Consider the following 27,705-nt stretch of genomic DNA (forward strand, 5'->3'; position numbering starts at 1 on the left):
TTGGACACCCCCGGCCGCGACGCCCATGGCATACACCAACGGAAATGCAGCAAGTGAGATTTTTACTGCTATCTTGTGATAGAACAGTTATCTGACTTGAAGTAAAGTAGGTTTAAAACAACTTTCATCAAACTTTTGAATTTTTATTTTGGTCCAGTTTTACTGGCCAAATACTCCTATGTGGGGTGGTTGCCCCCACCGCCCCCCTAGTAAATCTGCCACTGAGAAAATCTCTTGTTTCTGCCCCACATAATAATTTGCTAGGGTTTCTTCCTTCCACTGTCCTCGGTATTTATTTTCTATGGCAGAAATATCTTAATGGATAAACTTTCCCATGTTTGTCACTGACTGAACCAAGTGACTGATTTAGAAGAAGTCCAGATGATTCTTAAGAAGTGTATTTTCAGATAACGTCTCAACATATAGAGCTTAAAACTGCAATTTTTAAACTTCAATATCAAAAAATTTCTGGGACAGGTCCTGAATTCGGACCATTCTTTTAAGATCATCAAAGATATCCTAAAATCTGTTTCTAAGACTTCATTCCCAAAAAGTTATTTAACCTTTCTCATATCCTTAACATCAAAAATCACCAAAGATAATCTAAAATTGCAATTTCAAAACTAATTTGTAAGAAGGAAAAACCTTTGCATAAAACGTTTTCGAATTTATAACTTTTGGTATCTATCTTTACTTCAAAGCTAACAAGCAAGTACATTTTATAAATTCACTCATTTCTTTTTTATTAAATAAACTTTAGTGTACAAAATTGAATCAAGATGGGTAAGAGCGGCAGAATCAAGTTATTGCCTGGCCTAGAAAACTGGCACTGGGCGGAAGGACAGCTAAAAACCTCCATCTTGTTGTACCTTGACTTGCCCGTCCCTAAAGTGAATACTGGCTACGCTCATGCCACTGAGTGCTTATTAAAAAAAAAAAAAAAGCCCTTTATGTGATGGGGGTTGGGGAAGGGGAGCTAGTGTTAACTCAATAATCTGAATTGAAATATTTTTGAATTGTTGACCCGCCTTGCTCCAAAAATTTACAATGTGGCTCTTGAGCAAAAAAAGGTTAGAGACCCTGCTTTATGGAATAGAAAAAGTGGGGGCGGGGGGGATGCCCAATTAATTTTGTGTGCTGTGTCTTAAAAAATCATAGTTGTGCCCTGAGTTTGTTCGATTATTTTCAAATACTCATACCTTTATATTTCTGAAGGGAAAATAGATGCTTTTAGTATGATCATTGCTAGTACAAAACAGTACCAATAGGCTTTTCTGAATTGGTTATTTTCATTCTTGCAATGATTTATACAGTCGTGTTAAATTTTCGAGAAAAATTCAACCAAGGAAAAAAAATGGAAACAAAGAACTTCTCTGAAACATGAATTAAAATAAATAAACAAATAATATAGAAATAAATAAATGAAAAAAAAATGATGCGAGAATTGATGTACATTACAGTATGTAATTGATATAATTTTGAATATAATGTATTTAAGACTTATGAATGTCCTTACTTATATACTTATAATTACTTTATTTAGAAAGGATTTTATTAATAAACAAAATATTGAAACTAGTGACTTAAATATTAAAATGGTTGTTTAAATTATTCGTGTTTCATAGAAAAAGATGTAGAAGTTTATTTGAAAAAAAGGTCAAGATCTCAAGAAATTCCTCTTCAAGTTCCTGAAGGTAATTATCTATTTTGCATATTTCTTATGATACATTAAAAACTATATAAATTCAAACTCTCATTCTGAAAGACTACTATTTTTTTAGTATTTGCATGCTGTAAAGAACTGTTCAACAATCAGTTACTATTAATCTTTTTCTTCCCTCATAAAATTGCTGGTTATCAACTAGTAGTGGTTTTTAAGAAGGGCTCAGGGGACCTGTGCTACTCCCAAGGGGACAAAATTAATTTAACTAAACCATTAACTATTTTTTAGTTTATTTTTCCATAATGTAAACTGTCCTGAAAACACACACACACAAAGCATATCTGAATAAACTCACTTTGTTTTGCTATAGGAGAAATATTGCAGTCAGTGATGAGTGGGAAAGAATACGTAAAATTTACTCACAAATTTCAAATTCAAGGGTACATAATATCCTGATTCGGTCATTCATTTTTATTTGATAGAAAAAAAAATGATTATTTTGTTTTAATACCCCCTTGTTTTAATCATTCCAACAATGTTTTTAAGTAGCCCAGTGGCTCAGTGGTAGTGCTTCTCACTCCCACGCAGTTCCACGCTGTCCCTATGTGCAAGGTTGTGCGGTGCATGACGGCGCCATAGCCAAAAAGGCGCCGAGCTCTACCGATCAAAAGTGCTTCAAATGAAGCAAGAAAAAATCTAACTAAAGGGACCATTCATTAATTACGTAAGGGTCCCCAGGGGGGGGGAGTTGGAAAAATATCTGCATACCCTTACTTGGGGGGGGGTGTCAAACCCATTGTAATATTTACTAAGTAGATATTTTATATCAGAAGTTAAACGGTCAAGTGGTTTGGCAGGGGTCATATTTCATTTGTGTCTAGAAAGTAAAAAAGCGTATTAGGAGGAGCCGTTTATTATTTGTTTCTTTCACAAAGAATGTATAATATAATGTTAAAAAAAACGCACTTTGGCACATTTTATTTTTAATTAGTATTGCATCATATACAAAAAAAAAATGTCAAAAACATTCAGTCTAGATTTCAATTTTTAGTAACTATTTCTTGACACAAAAAGGTTTCATAAAATAATAGTGAATTTAATAATGACTCCAGTGATGTAAAATTCATTATTTTATTTTTTTGAAAAACTAAATTTAATCTTACTTAAGAATAGGGAGGGGGAGGGTTTGAAAAATCTTACCTACCCTTACATGGGGGAGAGGGCGGGGGTCACAAGGTACCAAAATCATCCTTACGTAGTTAATGAATGGCCCCAAAAAAGTAAAATGGATTTCTTCATTACATCTTTTGGTGGCATTGAAATTGTACTGATCATTGAAACAATTAATCCGTCTCACTGAGAATCTAAAAGTTAAAATTATTAGCTTGTTGTGTCTAAACATGCTATTCAAAAGTGTAATCTTTTACACTGAAAACAAGTGACTTTAATTAATGCATACATTAGAATTTTACTACTTAATGTGGAGCCGTGAATGCTATTTCGGTATGTCTGTATTACACAAGGTTGAGCATACGAGGCGCAAGAAATTTGCTATTCCCCATTTTAGTTCTTGCAGTCAATTTTTCTTATTATAATTTGTGCAATTATAGTCTTTTTGAGATTTTTAATTTTTTGTAATTCCACTGCTTTGTGTTATCATACATGAAAAAAGTATGGCGAGCACATTTGCATATTATTTAGATGTGCGTAATAATAATATATCGTAGGGACAATAATGTAGGTTAAGTTTTTAGTTCCGAAAAGTAATGAGTTGACTATAATTACTCGATACTCCTCCCCCTCCCCATTTTATTTCTTTAACATTTTGTGTATTAAAAAAAACTTCGGAGAGACTGCATTTGTTTTGGATCTGAAATTCAATGCCTTTTGTAACATTTCCGGATTTTAGAATTTTTCATTTTACCCCAAATGATTTCAGTTTTAGATTTTAGGAGGGAGTATCTCAACTTCAATTTAGAAACTTATTCAGAACTCTGTTGTCATGTTTTGGCAGGCATGAAACTGAGATATTTAGAGCGGTGTTAACTTTGATATTTAAAATATTTTCTTTTTCCAAAAACGCATTAGCATATAAAAGGCAGGGTTGGTCAAACCGAGCCCAGTCCGAAAAAAACCTTTTCGGACAGGAAAACTTGAAAAAACCCTCTATCTCAGTAAAGTGGGTTTTTCATAATTGTCTACATTTTGAAAATTTTTCTTCAGAAACAAACTAAATATTGATCTGTACGAAGTTCACAAATAGATAGCTTGCTTTTTCTGAACAATATATTAAATATTAGAAATTTAAGCTGTATAATAGGGTTTTCCCATTAAAAAAGTAATAAAATAAATACTGTAACGGATTCGGTGCGACTTCCGCTTTCTCGAAATGAAAACACAGTTCTTGATAAAAACACAGGAAATTTATTTACACTATGTACAGGAAAGATCTTCAACAACTGCGAAATTATTCATCAGCAATTAAGCAATTAGCACACAACACCGTAAACTCAACGTTTACACACGTATTTACTTCCAAATACGAAAACAACACAGCGAAATGCCTCGCTATAAACAGAGCTAATACACACTCAGCGCAAATTCTCAATCGAAACTCACTGTTTATCCATCGCTAACGGCTTAAATACACCGAAAGAAATCTCTCAAATATTCCACACGCTTCCAGAAATGCGTAGACCGTTTTACAACTACACTTCCATTGATAAAATCAGTGAATGAAATAAGAAAAAAAAGAATAGGGGGTTGTATACTTTAGCCATATGTTAAGGGGTTGTATATTCATTACGGGAAACTATTTACAGGTTACGTTACTACAATAATTACTATTTACAGAATTTGTAACATTGCCCCCTTCCCAAGGACTGCACGTCCCGGGCAGTACAATCCCCAGAAAGGGTGCCAAACTTCTATCACAAGTTTACAAATATACACATTAATTAATAACTAACAGATACAGAAAACACAATAATAACAAGAAATATTACTAAACATTAAAAGCAAAAATTATCTACCACTTTTATGTTATCAACCATGGTTGTTTACGTAATACTCATGAACTATGGCCATAGTATGGGGCTAACCGATCATAATGTACAACCCTAGGTTTTGCATTAGGTGATTTTTGGATCCTCACTACGACGTCATTTAGTCGGTTAAGGACTTTGTAGGGTCCATCCCAATGCGACTGCAATTTGGGTGACAGACCTTTCCGTCGGATGGGATTCCATAACCAAGCCTTGTCGCCTTCGTTGAATTCATGTCCAGTAGACCTTGTGTCGTATCGAGTCTTCATCTTCTCCGCCGCGATGTTGATTCGCTCTCGTGCGAAGTTATGAACGTCTTCCAACCGGGCCTGGAGATCCTGGATGTACTCCTCAGGCGATGCAGGCGCATCCGGAGGACGACCGAAGACGAGATCACAAGGTAGCCGAAGCTCTCGTCCGAAGAGCATCTGAGATGGGGCATATCCGGTAGTCTCGTGGACAGCACTGCGGTAGGCCAGCAGGAACAAAGGTAGCTTCTTGTCCCAATCCTGTTGATTTCTGGATACCATAAGCGAGAGATTATTTAGGATTGTGCGGTTAAATCTCTCCACCATGCCGTCCGATTGTGGGTGTAGTGGTGTTGTCCTAGTTTTCTCAATTCCGAGAATTTGACATAGGCCCTTAAACACAGCAGAGATGAAATTCCTCCCTTGATCGGAATGAATCTGCAAAGGTGTTCCGTATCTCGAGATCCAATGTTGGACTAGAGTCTCTGCTACGGTGGTAGCTTCTTGATCTGGAATGGGATACGCTTCGGGCCATTTCGTGAAATAGTCGATGGAAACAAGAACGTATTTGTTCCCATCAGCAGTTCTTGGTAGAGGACCCAGGATGTCGATCCCAATTCGTTCGAAAGGAGCTCCAACGTTGTACAGATGTAGCTTCCCTCTGCTTCTCTTCTTCGGTCCTTTACGAGCAGCACAGGCGTCACAAGAATGGCACCACTTCTCCACGTCATCCTTCGCCTTGCTCCAGAAGAAGCGCTCCCGAACTTTATTAAGGGTTTTCAAGACACCAAAATGTCCTCCAGTCGCACTACTATGTATTTCTTTCAGAACATCTGAAATCCTTGATCGGGGAAGTAGTAACTGCCACCTAGACGTTTTGCCGTCATCAGATTCCCATTTTCGATACAGTACGCCGTTCCGTAAATGGAGTGAATTCCATAAAGCCCAGTATCTTTTTGTTGCAGGACTAAAGATGGAAACGTCCTGCCAGCTAGGTCGCCGACTGTCACTTTCCATGAACTCCAAAATTGGTTTTATGTCGGGGTCTTCGAGTTGATCTTTTCGAACTTGGTCGTCACTCCATGGATCAGGTTCTGATGATATTGGAGTCACTGTCACCTGATAGGCGGTAGGGCTAGTCGTTCCATACTGTTTCTCGATTCGGGAACAATAGTGGCAGTTCTCAGAACAGGGTCTCCTCGATAAAGCGTCAGCATTACCGTGAGATAACCCTTTTCGATGCTTGATCTCCATGTCATATTCCTGGAGCCGCTGTATCCATCTGGCTATCTGGCCTTCCGGATTTTTGAAGTTCAAAAGCCAAGTTAATGAGGCATGATCTGTCCGAAGCAGAAATTTTCGGCCGTAGAGGTAATGATGGAAGTGTTCTACAGCTTTCACTATGGCCAGTAACTCTTTTCTGGTGACGCAGTAATTTCGCTCCGACTTTGATAAGCATTTGCTCCAGTAAGCGATGACATGTTCATTTCCGTCAATTTCTTGGGATAAAACAGCTCCGATGCCCCCATTGCTCGCATCAGTGTCCAGGATGAAGGGTTTTTCAGGCTGAGGATAGGCGAGGATAGGCGTTGATGTTAAAGCCTCCTTCAGTCGTAGAAATGCATCTTCGCATTCTTTGGACCATTCAAACTTTTGCTTGATCTCCGTCAGCTTATGCAAAGGTCGTGCAATGTTGGAAAAACCCTTCACAAACTTCCTATAGTACGTGCAGAGCCCCAGGAAACCTCGCAGCTAATGATTGTTTTCGGGACGACTCCAACTCTTGACCGCAGATACCTTCTCTGGATCGGTTTGCACACCCTCAGAAGAGATGATGTGACCAAGATAGTTCACTTCCCGGCGGAACAAATTACATTTGGACGGGCTTAACTTCAGATTGGCTTCCTTAAGCCTTTGCAGCACCTTCCTAAGATTTGCCAGATGTTCTTCAAAGCTGCGCCCCACGTTGGGCGCCAAATTGTAACGGATTCGGTGCGACTTCCGCTTTCTCGAAATGAAAACACAGTTCTTGATAAAAACACAGGAAATTTATTTACACTATGTACAGGAAAGATCTTCAACAACTGCGAAATTATTCATCAGCAATTAAGCAATTAGCACACAACACCGTAAACTCAACGTTTACACACGTATTTACTTCCAAATACGAAAACAACACAGCGAAATGCCTCGCTATAAACAGAGCTAATACACACTCAGCGCAAATTCTCAATCGAAACTCACTGTTTATCCATCGCTAACGGCTTAAATACACCGAAAGAAATCTCTCAAATATTCCACACGCTTCCAGAAATGCGTAGACCGTTTTACAACTACACTTCCATTGATAAAATCAGTGAATGAAATAAGAAAAAAAAGAATAGGGGGTTGTATACTTTAGCCATATGTTAAGGGGTTGTATATTCATTACGGGAAACTATTTACAGGTTACGTTACTACAATAATTACTATTTACAGAATTTGTAACAATACGCTTGTTAGACTAAAATAAGCAACAACTAATTCGATCAAATTCCAAGATTTTTTTTAAAAAAATTATTGGGGTAAAATGCTTTAACTGAAACTAACCATCTCTTTTTAAACAGCATCTCAATGCATGGTTTACAAGAGAAAAAGTCAAATTTCAAAAGTCAATTTCGATTGCCCATTCCTTACATTTGCCCTTATTTGAAATAACTTCGAGATGTGAAGTAAAATGCACATTGTGTATGTTCCAAAATTAAAATGTACAGATCGTTTTTCTTTTGATAAATTAAAGGCTAAACGTATTTTTTTCCGTATTACATTTGTCTACAAAACCTCTTCCCAGGTGTTAACTATATTTTACCCTACTGTTACTGCAAAAAGGCGCTCAAAAGAGATATGCATGACGGCACTCATCAGGCTTGGCGCGGGCCTGCTCCCACGCCAGAGGCTCGGGGTTCTATTCCCCGGTGAGTCATAAGAGGAAGGTCCTGGTGTAGCAAGAAGTACACTTTCTGTTTCATCACATGTCCCAGGTTGATCAGGATCAACTGGGTCATGAAGTAGGGATATCTCCAGGCTAGATACTGAAGGAGCAGAGATCACTTCCATGACTGGTTCAGGTTGATCAGTTACATGACCAGGCATCAAATTTGAATATATCTGGATTAAGTGGAGAAATGCTGGCTCTCCTGAACCCGCTTTTGATGTTTGTTGGGGTTATAGCACCCGGAAGAGCTGTAGTTACAATTCCTAGGATATCATAAATCTCCATTCTTTTCCCTTTATTGTTTGTCACCCATGCATCACATGCAGTGTTGACATACTTTTTTAATTTACCATATACGCTCAGATCAAGGGGCTGTAACTTATGGCCACAGTGTGGAGGGAAGGAGAGGACTTTTACCCCATTATCCTTGGTTGTTCTTTCTTTTGTACTCCGGTTGTGGCAAATGAAGTGTTTAACCAATTTGATACAATTTCTCTCCACTTTCCAGCCTGAGGTATTACTATCCCTGTCACTATTTTCTGGCCCACTGAATACAAAACGGTGGTAATATTTGATTCTAGGAAAAACAAAGAAAGGCGGAATGGAATTACCTCCTGCTGAAACAGCAATGTGCAAGAGTAACTCTAATGTCCCTCTTTCAGCACTTGCTATTATCCCGACTTGTTCTAACCTCTGCGAGCAACCTCGCATTCTTGCTTTTGAACAGTAGTAATACCAGTCTCATCCATATTCCATATGTTCTGGGCAGTAAATGAATGTTGGTTCATTACAGTTTGTAGGAGGTTCAAAAACCTTTGAACATTATGTGGGTTGAAACTGGACCTTCAAGCCAAACTCGTGGCTTCAGCAGTACGTATTGACAGTTGTGGGTGACTTTTTAGGAAGAAAGAAATCCAAACAACATCTGCTAATGCTTTCGAGTCCCAACTACTTGGATGTGCTATGCCATTAGAAACTGCAAATTGATCTGCCATCTTTCTGACCTCTTTTTGACTCAAACTAAAGTATATGTCACTTGCATTTTTGTGTTGTGTGTTTGACGATTTTTTGTGGTCCTTTAAAAGTCGTTAAGGAGAGAGCCAACTGTATTTAAATGATGCCCTTTATTAAAACATTAAGTTTGGCAAATCTTCATAAGAGTACCTTTAATTTGACACATCAAGCGTTAATATCTATCTAGCCCTTATTGAGTCATGACTGTGAAAAGAAAACGCCTTCGTATATATATATATACAGATTTATGTCGGTATGAATGTTATCATAACTTAACTTATCCATTGTTGCGGGGTTAGTTGGCATACTACCCAGTCAGCTTATGTCAACTTGCCCCCGTGTTGCCCCAACTAACCCCAACACTGCAAGTAAAATAAACATGGCAACCAAAACAAATGTTCATCAACTACAGCAGAAATGGACTTATAACCTCTTAGCTAAATGTCCAAAGATACTAAAAACTTGTGAATGTAACTTCTGTGTGAATATGCTACTATACAAAACAACAAATATACTGAATAGACAGGCTCAGTGGCGCTCTGAATCAACCGTAGAGTTTTTTTAAATCACTATGTCAACTAACCCTGGTCTCCCCTACAAGTCATTAGTTTTGGCCTGGTTGTGAAATCTCACCTTACTTTTTTCCATATTGTGAACCATGTAAATGGTTTCGTACTTTACGTGACGCTGATTTTAAGTAAATAATGTAAGAAAATTAATTTTATACTTTTTTTTGTTGCTCAATCCATTTACCCAAATGAGACAGATAATCGTATATAAGACACCATTATACATCATAATATGAAGGGTCTACTTTCTCTCAAGTTTTCTTATAGTAAAGAGACAATGATTTGTATATGTTACGGGTATGATCGTGGGGCTACAACACCAACATGTACAAGTCATTATTTTTCAAGTACAATATTGTTTTAGAAATTAGAGAAAGTTGATACTTCATGTTAGAGTATGTAATAGTTCTTTACATTTGAATGAATCAGAATTAAAAGCCAAAGTTTAAAATTCTGGGAATAAAGTGTAATTGTATGTATAAAAGCATCACTGCCACACAAATGGATTGAGCGTATATACTATTATTATTGATGCTCATAATTTACTTTTTTAAAGTACTTTTATTCTAAAAAACTGCTTTGAATACTGATTTAAATGTTGAGTAATCTTGTATTTGAGTATTAATTATTGCCCCAACTGGTATGCAGGGAAAGTTTTCTTAATTTAGTTTTCTTACACTATTATACATTTTTTAAATATGTTTAAATGTTTTATTTTAGTTACGTCTTGTCGAAAAAATGATTTTCAAGTTAGGAATGATGGTAATGTTTTGACTTGTGATGATGTCAGAACAGGAGGTATGTTCAAATTTGGAAACCTAACACTTAATTTGTGTAAATGAAAAAAAAAAAAGAAAAATGTAAAACTCAGATTATTATTACTTAATACAAGGGCAAATAAAAAAGTCTTTGGACCTATTTTTATTTGCTAAAAACAGGTACATACAGTTATTTACAAATGTATGTAGTGTACTATGTACCTTACATTATTTCTCTAATGTATAGTCGCCACACCAGTTCAGACATTTTTCCGATCGCAGCACTAAATTAATCCCCCTGTGGTAAAATTCTTCCGGCTGTCTTACATGTCTTTGTTACAATCTCTGTCCTGCCAGAAACTTCTTCAGCGGACCAAAAACATGAAAATCACTAAGGGCAAGATCTGGACTGTTAAGGTGAGTGTTCCAGATTCTCCCAGTGAAATGACTGGAGCTTAGCAACTGTCTGGACTGCCATGCATAGCCTTGCATTGTCATGGAAAAAAGCCACACTGTCCACCTTACTTTTCCCCGTACGTGAGGTGCATTTCCCTGTAAACTACTATGAGCATTTGTCCCTTACTCCAGAAAACGAATAACTTCGCTGCTCATAAGCTGTGGACATCTGAAGAACAACCTCCTCCATCTGAAATGCCTGCTAGCAATTGCGCTCATTATAGCAATAGGCGCGAATACTTTTTGAGTTGCTCTCGTATTTCTTTAATGTGAACTGCTAAACATCTCTGTAATATTTTATGAATGTATGTTTCTTGTTAAATCTATTGGATATTTTCAAAGTGTACTTTTTTTTTCTTTTTGCTGATATCTATATGGTTTCCTGTTTCTTTGTCTGTTTTTTTTTGTAGAGATTTTTTACAAAGTATAGAATTTTAGAAAATTACTTTAGAACTTTTTTAGAAAAGTTCTTAAATTTCCTCTCTTTTTAGAACTTCTAGAAAACTCATTTATTATTGATTTGAATGTTGAGATCTACACTCCTGTTTGTGAAAACTGCAACACCACGAAGGACTTACCCGAGTGAGCTGAAAATTGCAGGAAATGTAAATTAGGACATGATATGCAAATGATTAGAATTGCAGACCAGTAGCGCGTGCATATGCTGAGCAGCGCCCTCTGAACGGCGGATTGAACCGAATATAAATAGACGGCTGTAGCGGGGTATGTATGATTATGGGTGGTTGTATGCTAGAGTAAACCTTAACTGAATCTTTACTATGCTCCTTCCACGAAAGAGCGAAATTTGAGCAAATTTCGGAGTTTGAACGGGGCAGAATCGTCGGCCTTTGTGAAGCTGGATTCTCTTATGGTGCAGTAGCTGCTCATGTGCAGCGTAACAGCAGCACAATCATGCGTGTTTCGAAGCAATGCACGGCCGAGAGTCGGACAGCTCGGAAATCCGGGAGTGGACCCCGAAATATCACATCAGCTCGTGATGACAGACACCTGGTGCGCATGGCGCTAACGGACCGCACAGCTTCTTACAGACAATTGGCAGCACAGTGGGCAACAGCGGCTGCAGCGTGGGCTGCGCCCAAAGATTCCTTTATACAGGATTCCTCTCACGCAAAACCATCGCCGCCTGTGGCTATAATGGGCCAATGTGCATAGGAGCTGGCGTGTTGATTGGCAGCAGGTTGTTTTTTCTGATGAATCCCTCTTCAATTTGTGACACCATGATGGCCGAATTTCGTGTCAGGTGCTATGCGGGTGAGGGGCACATTCAGGAGTGCATTATCGAACGCCACAGTGGACGAACACCCGGATTTATGGTCTGGGGTGCCATAGCATATCATGGACGATCACAATTGCTATGAATTGTGGGCAATTTGAATAGTACCCGATACATAAATGAAGTTTTACAGCCCCAAGCTATTCCTTACCTGCAAGGATTGTCACAGGCTGTATTTCAGCAGGATCATGCCTGTCCACATGTCGCCAGGACTGTCAAATCCTACCTTGATTCGCAGCAGGTGCAGCTTCTTCCTTGGCCTACATATTCCCCGGATATGTCACTGATTGAACATGTGTGGGATTTCTTTGGACGGCATCTCGCTCGTGATCCTTGTCCTGTTGCTTTGACAGACGAACTTTGGTTGCACATACAAACAATATGGAATACTGTTAGAAATAGAATTTCTACAAACATCTCTACACTTACTTTTGCCCATTTAACTGAACTTCACGATAATCAACCAATGCTCGTTCGGACCAACGATCCGAGTGAATCGGAAGTGGGCGGTCGGATCGGACGCGTGACGTAACGGACTTCCGCCATTGGGTTAGCAGGGAGGCGTCTCTGCCACTTGGTGCATCCTCATTGGTTGCGTGGACGTGAGGGCATTGATGTGAATAATGATGAGGACAGACTATTTAACAGCAAACGGAGTTGAGATTCGCTCTCTCTTTTTTAAGACTCATTCGGTGATGTCTGTCCTGTAAAAGGTAGCTTGGGTGGAGCTCGTATTGCTCGGCGGATTGCCGATGATGCTTTGCTTATCATAGTAATAGATTAGCGAGCAGTATTAGGATGAGCTTAACTAACTTGCTAGTCATATTTAATTAATTTTTTTTACCTTTGGCTTCAGTTAATAGTTTATACAATTATATTTACTTTTTCTCACGTGTTAATAAATTTTAGTTATTTTAAAGAAGTCTCTTCATCTGTTATTCACAGAAAGTAGATGAAATGTTAGTTCTTTCACTAACTCTGCAAGAAGTATTAAAGTTAATAGGTGATATCATTCATCAATGGTATCAAATACTCTTCGGCAGGCGGATATTCAAACTTTGTTTCACTCCATGTCGAGTCGTGTAGCAGCTCTTATTGTGACGCGTTGTGGCCACACAAAATACTAATTTCTATCTCTTTTTATTGTTTGCTTGGTTTGAAAATGTAATCATTTATTTATACCATTACCACTCAACTGTGTATTAAATTTCATTCAACTATGATGCTTCATTCATGGTGTTGCAATTTTCACAAACAGGAGTGTATTTGATTAATTACACTATGCGGCAAAAAAAAAAAAAAACTGCTTCTGACATAATTTTTGCTGATTCTTATGTGAAATGACCCCCTGAATCCTAATATGACTGCCATTTCCCCCCCCCCCCCCATCACATACCACATTTTTGAAAATAGCCTCCCCAGTTTTGACAGCTTTACAGTTAATTTTTTTGGGGGCGGGGGGCATAGCCATTATTTTTAGGAAGCATTATATTAGCCATGAACGCTCTTTTGATCGGCTAGAGAGGTGCAAAGTTCAAAGTATGAATATTTGGAGCACATTAGAAGACTCATGTGGTTTTTCCCCTTAAAAAGCCTTCAAAACTGGACTTTTTTTTTGCAGATTTGTTTTACAATTTTTTCTGTATTTTTTGGCATAAAACCAGAGTATAGGACTCACTCCTATGAGTCCCATGTTTGAAAAAACTTTCATGTTGTAGAAAATTATGTTTTTTCAAAATTGGAAGCATCATATTTTGCAATGCCAGAGTCGCATCGCAGATCTGCGATAAAGAACCTTCCCATAGTATTTAACTTGCATTTCCTGATGATATAGTTATGATTAAAAACAAACTTAGGTTTGTTTATAATCAGGAGTGCCCACCTGGGGGGGAGGGATGTCATGGCGCAGAGCTCACCATTAAATTTTTAGAGGGGGGGTTGAGGGGTATTTTTCTCTTTGGGGGAGGGGGTCTTGCTCTTGGGTGAGTGACACCGTTGCTATAGTATGACATTGAAGTATGAAGCAAAAAGGGGGGTGCTCAAAAGGAGCACAAGCACTGGGACCACTGGTCTATTAAACTAGCCTTGCTAGGATCACTAGTAGAGCCCAATAGCAGAAACGAATTTCAGCAGTTGTCTGACCCATATGTTTTGCAGTTCCCAAATAATATAGCTTTACTGCATATTTATATCTGGGGGGCTCTGCTACTGTTGTTGTTTTTCATAATATCATGGAAGGATAAACAATGGAGCCCCAGAATATAAATATATACACTAAAGCTACTTCATAAGTATACCCAAGTCCAATTTTGATCATAATTATATCTGGGAATGTAAGTTGAATGACACAGGAAGTTCTTTACTGAATATCTGTGATAGGACAATTCAAAATGCGATGCTTCCAATATTTTTGAATTTTTTTTTTTTTTTTTGACACTGGATTTTTGATTTGGGGGCTCATAGGAGGGAGTCCTATACTCTAGTTTTGATGTTGGAAAATAAGTGGAAAGATTTTAAAAGAAACCCCAAGAGAAAAAAATCTGTTTTGATGATTTTCAAAATATTTTTGGGAGGATATCATCTCCTGATTTGGTCTAAATATATATGCTTTTAAACTTTACACCTCTCTAGTCCCTCAGAAGCATGTTAATGGCTAATATAATGCTCCCTTCTGCTCCAAATAATTAAGAAAATGGCTTTGAAACTGTTGAAAACTAAAAAAATTGGTGGAGGGGGTAACATTTTAAAAGAGTTGGATATGATGGGGGAAAATGGCAGTCATATTTGGATTCAGGTGGTCGTTTTACATAAGAATCAACAAGAATTAGGTCAGAAGAATTTTGAAGGTATTTTTTGCCGCACAGTGTTATTTACTAAACAAGTATTCTTGGAATGTGTTGTATACAATTTAATGTTCATACATTCTTCTCTTCATCCATTAAAAATATTATTTCAGTTTCATCTTGTCAAAAAAATGATTTTCAAGTTAGAAATGATGGTAATGCTTTGACTTGTGATGATGTCAGAACAGGAGGTAGGTTCGAATTTGGTAACTGAATACATGTTTTAGCAAATGTGAAAAAAATGAAATAAAAGTAATAAAAAATAAATAAATCCATAACATCATAGATAACCCACACAGCCACTTACATCTATTAGATATCTATTAACATTTAGGAAATGATCTATTAGATGTCCAAAAATATCTCATAGATATCTATTAGAGCATCAAATGTCACCATCTTTTACATCTATTACATGTCTAATAGATCTCTAAATATCCAGTAATTCGACATTATTTAGACATTCGTAGACGTTGAATAGAGGTAATATACCAAATTAAGATATCTTATAGACATCTAATAAATATTTCTAGTCCTACTATAGATATCCAAATATCTAATATTTGTACTTTATTTAGACATTCGTAGACGTTGAATAGAGGTAATATGTCAAATTTAGAGATCTAATAGACATCTAAAAAATATTACTAGATGCCTTATAGATATTTAAATATCCAGTTGTTGAACCTTATTTAGACATTGAAGAGATAATATGGAAAATTTAGAGATTTACTAAAATTTCTATTAAATATTAGTTTAGAAATCCATAAATATCTCTCAATTTAACCTTACTTAGATATCTCTCAATTTCAATGGATATAAACTTGTTTGAAGCGATATTTGAGCATGTTCATCTTCTGAAAAAACAAGTATTTTAATTGTTGTCAAGTATTTTAAATTCACAGAATTTTAGTATTTTAACCAATTTTAAATAGAGGCGATTCTGCAAGTATTTGTATGAATTCAACAGTAATGTTGTATGAGCACTATTGTTGTAAGGAGGATCGATCGTATACTTTGGTAGAAGTAATAACAGAATCTTTTTTTAAAAAATACTAAGAAATTTTAATAATGTACTCAAAAAGATAAAATAACTTTTCTGAATCTTCAATATATTTATTAAACTGTATTTATGGCAAAAAAAAAATGCCTCATCTTCTTACCAGATACTCCAGGCTCATCTTTTCTAAATAAAATTATTACTCTTTTGCATATTTGAACACGTGATACAGGATATTTGCGTTCTGTGCTCGTTCGACTCTTTCATGAGTCCTGTACAAATTTATTCCTAACTTACTGGAGCAACTCTCCATTTCCGTTCAGGATCACCAGATAGGTTGGCACTTAAAAAATAAAGAGTGCGTAATTTGCGATTTTTATTTGAGACTCATAATTATGAAAATCAAAGTTCTCAGCAATTTATTTTAAACTGGAAAGAAAACGTCCAAAACACTGAAAATATATTGACCGTTTTTTATTTGACAATATATGTAAAAGATAAAAGTGAAATCACAAAAAACTAGTTATGACAGCATTAGTTTCTAATGGTATAGCTTGAGCTTCACACAGTTACTCTATATATTAATAGTATAACTCAAATAACTACAAAAAATATGTTTTAGGATTTTTTTATTTAACAGAATGTATGTTATGTATGTTACAAAATGAGGGAGCTTGAGGGGGTTACTACAACATCTGGCTTTGGCTTGCCGCAGCCAGTTTTTTACAACGAGTTCGGCATCATGCTCGGTCTTCTCAGGGAAGGATTTCTGTCTAACTGCACCTAAAAAAACGTGGAAAAAAATTTCACTGTAGCATCCTTTGCAAAAGAATTTTAAATATGTAATCAGCTTCACAGGAATCAAAGTGATCAAGGGAGGAAAAATAAAATATTTTTTTCTCACAAAAAATATAAGAAATAGGACATTCCCTAGAAGCATACTTCCTTTTAGTGACATTTGCAGCCTTTACATTAAAAAAATCATTTTGAAAGATTAAATGATAGATATGAATTAAAAAATCAAAGTTAAAATATATATTTATGTAAATACATACCTGCCAACTTGTACGGTTTGGCCGTACATTGTACGGTTTTGGTACAAATTGTACGGTTGTAAGGTTCTGTACTAAAATTGTACGGTTTCGCGTAAAATTTCCCTCAAAACCTAAAAATGCAAAACTTTCGTTCAAACAATCGAACGCGCTCAAGCCCATCTATCTACAATCGACCGGAGCCACCGCGCAAAGCTTTTACGCATGGTGATCACGTGATCACTGAGCTTCCAAACCCGAGCCTTTACGCGAAGAAGAAATGCGCAATGTCAACGTACCATCCAACACTTTTCTCTTAGCCTCTACGCATGCGCTATTTGTTTATAAACGAGGGAAGTTGTTAAGCCCGCCTCCATGCGTCGATCGTGATTTTTAGCAACTCGTTGAGCATCCACTCCTGCCGGCTAGAAAGACGTGCAGCAATAGCGTAATCGGCGTTGCTCGCCTCGTGTGAATTTATTTTTGGATTTTGCTTCCGTAACAGTGTTCTTTCTTTCTGGATTGAATAATCGTCACTGCCGTGAAATGGAAAAGGAAAAAGTTACAATCAAGTGTTTCTGGAATCCTATGCACAAGAAATCCCCTGCATAAAACAGTCAAGGAAAGGGCCCTCATTTGCGCTCTGTACCATTTGCAGTTGCGATACAAAAATTGCGCATGGTGGCAAAAGTGATATTAAGGACCATGTTGCAACTAAAAAGCACCAAGATTATATGGCAATTTAAGAAAAATCTCAGAGACTCGGGACATTCTTTAATCGTGTGGACGACGCTGCGGGAAGTGATGTCATACGCGCGGAGTGCCTCTTCACCAGTTTCATATTAGAGCATAATCTGCCTATAGCAATAGCTGATCATGCACTCTTAAAAAAAATGTTTCCTAAATGTGAAATTGCTAAAAAATTTGCATGTGGTCGGACTAAAACAAAAAATAATGCACATCCATGAAAGACTTTTGGGAAATTTTGTCAATGTCCGCAACTTCAGCATGCATTAATACATCGCTATTAACAGGTTGGTTGGTTAGTTGATTTTTTATGGCGCAAGAGCCCTAAAGGGCTATACTGCGCCAAACGATTTTTTGTTATATTTTATTTAGTTTTCATTTAAGAATGAATCAAAAAAGTAAAACAAAGTATTTTTTGAAGTAAAAGCATAAACCTTCAAGATGTAGTATTAAAAAAGGAACACCTTAAAAACATATAAATGCTAAAAACATATTAAGAAAAAATGGATAAAACAATATCTTGAAAAATATAAAAAGGACGAAATCACATAATGACGACACAAACACTAAATTAAAAGGGAGAAACCAATCTCCCGGAGGAAGGGGTGTAAATTGCGATGGGGTTGGTCCCCAAGCAACTCCTTCAAAGTAGGGTTAAAATCATTAAAATATTTGAAACGTATTTGATTAAAATTTGGGCAGTTACTTAAAATATGTAACACTGTCTGAATGACATTACAAGTTATGCACATTGGAGCTGGTTCACGGCATAAAAGGTATTTATGTGTGAACCTTGTATGACCAATGCGAAGTCGATCTAATAAAACTTGTTCTCTCCTGGTGAGAGGCAATGATGTAAAGCCTTTAGTTGAGGGCTGAATTGAACGCAGTTTGTTTTGGGTTTCTGAATGCCAAGACCGCTGCCAATGCGTATTAAGAGATTCAGAAATGGCGTTTTTGATGTCAGCGTAAGGAACACGGTCGTCAACCAGAATACTTGCAGTTCTGGCAGCCGAATCGGCTGCCTCATTGCCTACAATGCCTACATGACCAGGGATCCAACAAAAGAGGACTTTAAAATTGTTTTGCATAAGATTTTTTAACAAATGATAGGACTGAATGGATATAGGGTGGCTATTATTATTGCAGTGAGTGATTGCTTCCACTGAACTCTTTGAGTCAGTGTATATCACCCACTTTTGTAGTTGGATTGGGCTATTGACTGAAGAGATATAAATATGGCTTTTATTTCTGAAGTAAATACAGAGCAAGATCGGTTTAATTTTTCTGCCATAACGTGACCATCAACTATTGTAGAAAAGCCGACGTGATCGTTTGCTTTTGATCCATCGGTAAAAATATCTTTATATTCCGAATATTTGCATTTTGTATCATAAAATATTTGCTGGTAAGCTGTATTTGGTGTAGTCTCTTTAGGGAATTTAGTGAGGTCATTGATAGTAGATGTATTTACTTCACACCATGGTTCAATTGGTTTTAATGTGTTGAAGGTTTTGAAATCTAATAGCTGCAGGTCTGACAGCATCCGACGCATTCGGATCCCAAATGTTGGGATCATCGAAGGACGGTGTAGAAATAACAGAACATTTGATGGATTAAAAATATGAAGGTGTAGTGGGTGATTAGTGTAAGGTTTTGTTTTGAAGTAAAAATTTAAAGAAAGTTTGAGACGTCTATTGTTAAGAGACTGTTCATGTGCTAGAATATGAAGACTGTTGATAGGTGAGGTTCGGAAGGCTCCTGTGCAAATGCGCAGTGCCTGATTATGTATTGGATCCAAGGCTTTCAGATAGCTCTTCGCTGCAGAGCCATAAATTTGACATGCATAATCAAGTTTTGAGCGTATAAGAGCCCTGTAAATTCTCAACAGAGACTCTTTGTCAGCACCCCAAGATGTGTTTGCTAAGACTTTCAGGATATTTAGTTTCAATAAACATTTTTTCCTCAGTTCTTGTATGTGCGGTACAAATTTAAGTTTTTTATCAAATATGAGACCCAGGAATTTTCCCTGATCCTTTACGACTATTGGTTGATTATTAAGATTAAGGTTTGGATCAGGATGGAGACCTCTTTTTTATGGCAGAAATGAATGCAAAAGGTTTTTTGAGCAGAGAAAGAGAAGCCATTTTCTTCCGCCCATTTTGATACTTTATTGATGGCTATTTGAAGTTGTCTTTCAATGATACTCATGCTCGATGAAGAAAAAGAAATTTGAAAATCATCAACGAACATGGTACCTTTTACAGAAGGAGGCAGTTGATCAATTAAGCTATTGATTGCGATTATGAAAAGAGTTACGCTTAGCACACTTCCCTGGGGAACTCCTTCTACTTGGATGAAGGTATCCGACAAAACAGACTTGACATGTACGCGAAAAGTTCGATCTCTTAGAAAATTAGAAAGAAAGATTGGTAGGTTACCTCGCAACCCATACTCGTGCAGGGTTTTGAGGATCCCATACCTCCAGGTACGGTCATATGCCTTTTCAATGTCGAAAAATACGCTCACAAGATGTTTTCGTTTAAGAAATGCTTCCCTTATTGATGTCTCAAGAAGCAGCAGGTTGTCGACTGTGCATCTGCCGCGCCTGAATCCACTTTGATGGGAAGATAGCAGATGGTCTGACTCAAGAATGTACATGAGTCTCGCGTTGACCATCCGCTCCATTAGTTTACATAGGCAGCTTGTGAGAGCTATAGGTCTATAGCTCTCGGGTTTATCAGTTTGTTTATTTGGTTTAAGGATAGGAATTACTATTGCTTGGCTCCAAAATTTTGGAAATCTGTGTTCAGAATAAATTCTATTGAAAAGTTGCAGAATATTTTCTAAAGAGGACCTGCTGAGATTTTTTAACATGCTATTGTGAATTTCGTCAGGGCCAGGTGATGTGTTTTTTGATTTTTGTAAAGCATTATGTAATTCTTGAAAGGTAAATTTCGTGTTGTATTGATTAAAAATGTTCGAATTAAAATCTAGAACTTTTTGTTCTTTATGTGATTTGATAGCTAAAAACTTAGAACAGTAGTTGTTTGAGCTGGAGACGTCAGCCAAATGAGTCGCCAGGCAGTTAGCCACCTCTTTGTGATCAGATAAAATATTGCCGTTTTCTTCTAGAATGGGAGCACAAGATGTATTGTAGTTGCCAGAAATTTTTTTAATTTTACCCCATACGGTCTTTGATGGAGTGGACGTCGTGATGGTGCTGACATAGGTCTTCCACGAGTCCCGCTGGCTTTTCCGTCGAATCCTTCGAGCTTCAGCACGAGCACGTTTAAGTGCAACAAGATTTTGCGCGGTTGGATAACGACGAAATGTGTTCCATGCTTTTTTTTGTTTCTTCTGAGCTTCTTGGCAAGCAGAGTTCCACCATGGCTTAGGATATTTGATACTGCCTTTAGAGGTTCTTGGTATAGCAGCGTTCGCTGCGTTTAAGATAATGTCGGTTACTCGCTTTACCGCAACATCAATATCAATATCAGTCACGTCTTCCGGTGTTATTTCTGCCAACTGGGTAAATACTGCCCAATCAGCTCGATCAATGCGAAGACGGCCTTGCTGATGCTGCTGATAGCTGCAGCGTCCAGAACAAGTTATTTTGATAGGAAAGTGGCCACTGGTGTAGAGACCACCCTGCACCTGGAAATCCCAAAGTGGCAGAAAGGAAGGTGAGGATATTGCAAGATCGATTGCATGGTAGGTTTGCGTAGGAAGGTGGAAATAGGTATTTTCACCGTTGTTAAGAACACATAGATCGTTGTCTTCAATAAAGTTTTCTATTATTATACCTCTGCTGTTGGAGTCTGAACTCCCCCAGAGAGGATTATGGCCATTAAAATCCCCCAAGAGGACAAATGGGGGAGGAAGTTGATCTACAAGTGTTTGCAATTCCACGCCTCTTAAGTCGTAAGAAGGTGGAAGATATATAGAACAGATTGTAAACAGCGAGTGAAGGTGAACGCGCGCAGCTACTGCCTGCAGGGATGTGTTGATATTGAGCTGGCTGGATGCATAATCATTAGCGATTAGCAATGCCACTCCTCCACAACGACGGTCACCTGACAAGCAGTCCTTGCGGTATATGTCAAAACCTTTCAACCTCAGTCTATCAACAGGGGACAGAAATGTTTCTTGCAAACAGAATATGGCCGGTTGGTGATATTCGACAAGATCTTTGATGTCTGTGACATTATGCGAGTAACTCTGACAATTCCAAGAGAGAATGCTTAGGGCCATGGAGAAAAAAGGAAGGAGAAACGGCCGGAAGAAGAGGAAGCAGCTCATGAAGGAGGATGGTCCGTCCACCCTTCATCATCGGATGGCGGTAGATCTTCAAAATCAACATCCTCGTCCTCCTCCTGGGGAGGAGGTTGTTGGAATTTTTCTATTTGTGATTTGTTCAATTTTACTTTCTTGCTAGAAAGTAAAAAGTCCTCTTTTTTAAAGTTATAAAGTTTTGGGGGCCTCTGTTTAGAGGCTACCCCAATTTTCGCGCGCGTTTGGATAATTTTCTTTTTTTCAATAAGTTTTTTCGAATTTTGAGTGATTGGTTTGTTTTCATTAACAGTAGCAGAATTTGTTTTTTGTATTTGTTGTTGATTACTTTTCTGAAAAGATTTGGGGCTATTATTCTGTTTATTTGATTTGGTTGTGTTTACAGTTTTGGCATTAGTAAAAGCATCGGTTTGGGTATCTGTTTGTGTGCTTACAGACTTTAGTACCTTTTTAACGGCTGAAGCATATGAAAGACCTGTTGTTGGTGTGCGGGATTCAACTAGTTTTCTTGCATCTGGATAAGATATTTTTTGTGTTGTTTTAATTATCTGAATTTCTTTTTCTGTGAGCCATTTTGAGCATGATCTGGAGTATGAAGGATGGTCCCCTTTGCAGTTTACGCATTTGTAGGTCTTGTTACATGTATTACTGTCGTGACCGGGTTCTGCACACCTGGCACAGGTGTCAGTACCACGGCACGCAAATTTCGAATGTCCAAACCGCTGGCATCTGAAACACCGGAGCGGATTTGGAATATAGGGGCGAACTGGGCAAGAGAGATAGCCAGCTTTAACACGTGGCGGGAGGACAGGTGTGTTAAATGTCAGAATGACATGTTTGGTGTTAGTCATTTCGCCATTGCGTTTTATGGTGATCCTTTTTACTGCGCACCACGTTTTGTTCCTTCATTCCCTCCAAGATTTCCTCCTCGGGTGTAAAGAGAAGGTCAGGTTCCGAAATTATCCCCTTCGAAAAATTTAGAGTTTTGTGTTCTGTTACATTGACAAGATATGAGCCTATTTGTTTTATAGCCATTATTTGTTTTATTTGTTTGCTGTCTTTTATTTCTACTAAAAGTTCGCCGTTGCGTAATTTTTTGACAGATTGATATTCACCAATTAAATGTGTTAGGGCTTTGTTTATTAAAAATGGAGAAACTTTAGTTAAATTTAAATTTGGATCATTGCGCTTTATTATGAAAAACTTAGCAGTGCTAGACAAAACATTCTGACGCTCCCCACAAGGGGGAGAATGGTTATTTACGTTATCTTCCATAAATAAACCTGGGAACTAGGGGGAAAAGTGGGGTCTAGCCCCTGTGTAGCCCCCCTACACAGAGGTAAGGCTGCGTACGACAGGATTCGCCTGCTATCCCTGAAGCCTCCCGTTTGAGGCACCGACTACCCCCGGTACCACGCAGCCATGGGCACGGTTGACACACCTTGGCTTAGGGGTTTTCGTCCGCATTTGGTAAGTGTGATGAGGGAAGGAAGGGAAAAAAATCCCCTCCCGCCGATATTCTGTTTGAGCAACTGGGGGTTCACTACTCCTCCCAAGAACTCGCCCCGAACTCACCACACCGCAAGCCCCCCCACCACGACAAGGTAAATGGACACGGGGGGGCTATTAACAGGAAACTTGAGTCTGATATAATTGCAGCATGCAGAAAAGTACTGTCTAACATCAGAATAAAATTGCTGTTTTTCCTTACTTTCTAATTTATTGACTACTTTTAAGGTGGCACTACCAATTAACAAACCTTGGTCATTTTTCTGGTTGCATCTCTCAGCATACTTCACATCAGTTATACATACACAACTTTTGAGAACAAATGGCTGAACAAATTTGCATAAAATATCTTTAAACATTTCTAACAATAAAGAATTCAAAATATGAATTTTCGGTTCTGCAGACTGCAATATTACATTTGTTTTTTCAAAAATTGGTATCATGAAGTTCAAAAATAAACAATAAGCTTTGTTGGCTAAATCTGCTACGTATAAACATTTAAAAAGTATGGAGGCAGAGTAATTTTTTTTTTTAATTTGCAGTATGAGGTTGGACCAAAATTAGGTACCCCAGTACCTCATCAAGATATTGTAATTTTTTGAACATTTCTATTTTTAGTTTTCAATTGCCTTCTATGTTTTCTAGTACAGTTATGTTTCTTGTAATGTAATAAAAATGTAAAGGAAATTAGAGTGTTATTGTAATTTTGAATCATTGTAAGGTTTTGAACGGGAGATTGTAAGGTTTTCCAAGTAGACATGTTGGCAGGTATGTAAATATAAGAAAAGTACAAGATGTTTCTCTTGATTTGAAAAATGATATAGGGGAAACAGAAGCGTTTTCAGCCCAGCCTTAACCAAAAACTTATTATGAAAAATACAGTTTCTAAAGTTTCACATGAGTAATTTTTGGAATAAAGAACACTTTAATTGCTGAAGTGTTTTAACATTACTTGAGGACCTTACATTGTAAGATTGATATTAACAGAAAGAGTGCAGTTCTTCTGATTTTCTCTTAACGGCATACATCAATCTAACTTACAGTTTCACATCTAAGCCTGATCAAGACACATTCCAACATACATCACTAAATTTCAATTTACAAATTACGTAGGCCAAAGTCGATTTCTGGTACTTCAGCATGCTAGATAGGGTCATGTATAAACTGGGCATATCAGTGAAAATTTAAGTTAACCTATTTTTTTTTTTAAATAAAACTCGAAATTGTGTGACATTTTGTGCGCAACAGATGCCTATGCTCTTCGCCACCTAATATTGGTGAGTAGCATCACTTATGAATTAGGACTGCAAATGTCTGAAGTTGAAGCTGTCTCTTAACTGCTTTCTGGTAAATAATATATTTTATAACTTTATCAAATCTGATCTTCCATGTCTGATACAATTTAGAGGCTAAATTAAAATTTCAAAACTGTTTTGATTATGATAGTAAAAGCATAGTAGTGCTAACTATGCTTTTGAGTAAGAATCCCAGACAACTTTTTTAATTTAAAGATTAGAAAGACCTCCCTAAAAGCACCTCTCCTCTAGCAACATGGCAAAAAATAACCTTTTTTGCATGTATGAAATACTATATCAACAGTTTAATTGTTTATAATATTCTATACTTCAAACTGTGTGTTAAGAGATTGCAGAACGGAGAATTTAAAAATATGTTAAAGTTTAAAATTAAAATTAATAATAATAATAATAAATAAATATTATGAAAGAATAAAACCCTCACAAATTTATTTTCTTCAGATTATAAAGTATTTTCTAGAGATGTTTTAACAAAATGTTTAAATTACCCGATCCCATTTTAAAATATCCCTCATAGCATGAAAAGTATTTTTTGTTTCTAAAAAACCTTAATTTAATAATTTTTCCCCTACAAAGTTGTTGAATTCTTAGCATAATACATTTATTGTCTTATAGATTTTCCATATTTTAATTGCCTTACACGCAAATATTCATTCAACATTGACTGATAAATAAAAAAAGATAAATTTATTTTCTCACAACATGCGACTAGCATTTTTTATTATCGCAGAAATAAAAATTGTCACTTTGAAAAATTTCATCAGGATGTAAAATCCGAATGGAATAAGATACTGAAATACAGTCGAACCTCCATTTATCGAACTTCCACATATCAAAATTTTCTATACATCGAAATCCCAGCAAATTTCTATGTTCATTACATAGAAAAATTGTGTCTATATATCGAAATTTTTTTCGAGACATTCGTAGATTTTTTTTCAATTTTAGGCTGCTTGTCTCAAAAAAAAAAATGAAAAATTAGGGAAGAACATTATGTTCACTGAAGGTTGCTACGGAACTGGAGTTGAGGGCTGTGTAAATAGGTCGCTGTTCCATTCTGGAGTTCTTAAATTCCCTCAAGTTTATTTCAGATCTAAGTCGTAACCAGTAACACTATAAAATCAATTTCAAGTTATCCCTTTAATCTGTTGATTATCATTCCACGTCTTTTTGGTTTCAGTACAAATCATCCAAGTTAATTAGATTGATTTTTTACTTACCGAAACTGTGTTATAAGAGACCTTGAAATTATGTAAATCAATTAATGTGCTATCATCTGAAAAATTATATTTTGGTACTGGGATTTTAAACTATTCATATTAGCTGAGACTTGTTGATTCTCTTAGAAGGCTTAATCTGCTTTGCGCCCAGAGTTTGGGGATCTGTAAATCAGTTCCTGATCTTGTAAAAATGATCGCTTATATAAATCTAAATTATTTTTGAGCTATAATAATCATTTTAAACACTAGCATAAAATAATTATTTTTTACTTAATAAGATAGTTTTAAGCACTATGTCATGCCTCATGCTCTTGAACGCTCGACTGTGAAATGCGGAGCAAAATAACTTTTTTTGCAGAGCTACGGAGTTTTGCAATCTCACTGCCTCATATGGAAGTTCAACATTTAATTCAGCTAAAGTATGAAAACAATAATAAAAATTAAGTATAACATTGATGGAATTGTTGGTGAACGTGATGAAAATTATGTATGAAAGAACCTAACTAAACACCTAAGAGAATTACTAAAAGTAGGTATCAGCAAACTTAAAAAATACTGAATATTTCACGTTTGTTGAAAATCTTTGATCGAAAGAAGACATACTTTGTTTTAAGTAAAATTTAGAAATGATAGTTTAATACAGCGGTTCCCAACTCATGGGCCCAGTAACACGCTGTTCGCGGCCGTGGAGATCGGTCGAGAATCTGAACCAAGATAAAACTTGGGGTCTTAATTTCGGTTTTTCGCGAAAATTCACTTATTAGATATACTGTCACTCAAAAACTCTCCTTGGCTCATTGCCAATAAGGAACTCTTTTGGATTAAGATTTTTTATATTTCTTAGGAACTTTCCCAGATAATGGAAGATGAAATCTAATTAATCAGAAACTTCTTTAATGAAAATTGCCAAAGTAGTTAGTATTAGCTTCAAGCGTCAAGCTAAAAATGCTACTCCTTTGCTGAACTGGCATAACTAACTAGTGAATTGAGACAATTGAGAGGCTTTTTGATAATCTACCTATTTGAATGAGACTTTTTATTGCAGTTTAAAAAAACAAAAGTAATATAGAAATACATTGAATGTTGCAAATTATTTGAGATCAAAACTATCTAGTTTCAATCCAGATATAAACTCTCTTGCAGAGAAAAAACGCCAAGAATCCCATGGAGCTTTAACTTTGATGGCTTCTTTTTGAGTTTCCTTACAGCTGTGCCAGCAAAGTGAATGCAATAAAGTTATTTTCTTCATTAAAAATTACTTTGAAAATTGTTCTTGTACAGTATATTTATATCTGTGGTGCAATTTATATAAATATACTGTACAAGAACAATTAATTACTGCACAAGAAAAGGGGAGTAACATCTCCAGAACTCTTGTTTTTACCGCACTTTTAGTCCTAATCCACTTAAGAACAGTTATGAATAGGTCCCCCCCCCCTCCAGAAAGTAAATTTTGGCTATACAAGTAATGTGTAGTATTTAGTGGGCCTCAATCTTGTTTTCTTCAAAACTGGTGGGCCGCACAATCAAAGGTTGGGAACCGCTGGTTTAATAGCATAATCCAGCCTTCACATTCCCCATAAATAGTGAAAAAAATAATAATTTGGCGAGTTTTCCTCAAAGCAAAAATCCTGACTTGTCAACACCTACTTGTAGCATTCCCCATACAAATTGTAGGATTTATTACTTCCAAACAAGGTTAGGTTTATAAACATGACGGAAATAC

General features: G+C 36.8%; 1 protein-coding gene across 1 annotated transcript in view; it reads left to right on the forward strand.

Moving 5' to 3' along the window:
* LOC129218216 (myeloid differentiation primary response protein MyD88-like) overlaps positions 1 to 27,705 on the forward strand; it is a 71,586-nt gene that overhangs the window by 27,686 nt on the left and 16,195 nt on the right. Inside the window, exons 3-5 of the mRNA XM_054852435.1 lie at positions 1,626 to 1,694; positions 10,233 to 10,310; positions 14,977 to 15,054. Coding sequence (XP_054708410.1) covers positions 1,626 to 1,694; positions 10,233 to 10,310; positions 14,977 to 15,054 — 225 coding nt within the window. The remainder of the gene's footprint in view (positions 1 to 1,625; positions 1,695 to 10,232; positions 10,311 to 14,976; positions 15,055 to 27,705) is intronic.

This window comes from Uloborus diversus, chromosome 3, assembly GCF_026930045.1.
Source record: "Uloborus diversus isolate 005 chromosome 3, Udiv.v.3.1, whole genome shotgun sequence".
NCBI lineage: Eukaryota > Metazoa > Arthropoda > Arachnida > Araneae > Uloboridae > Uloborus > Uloborus diversus.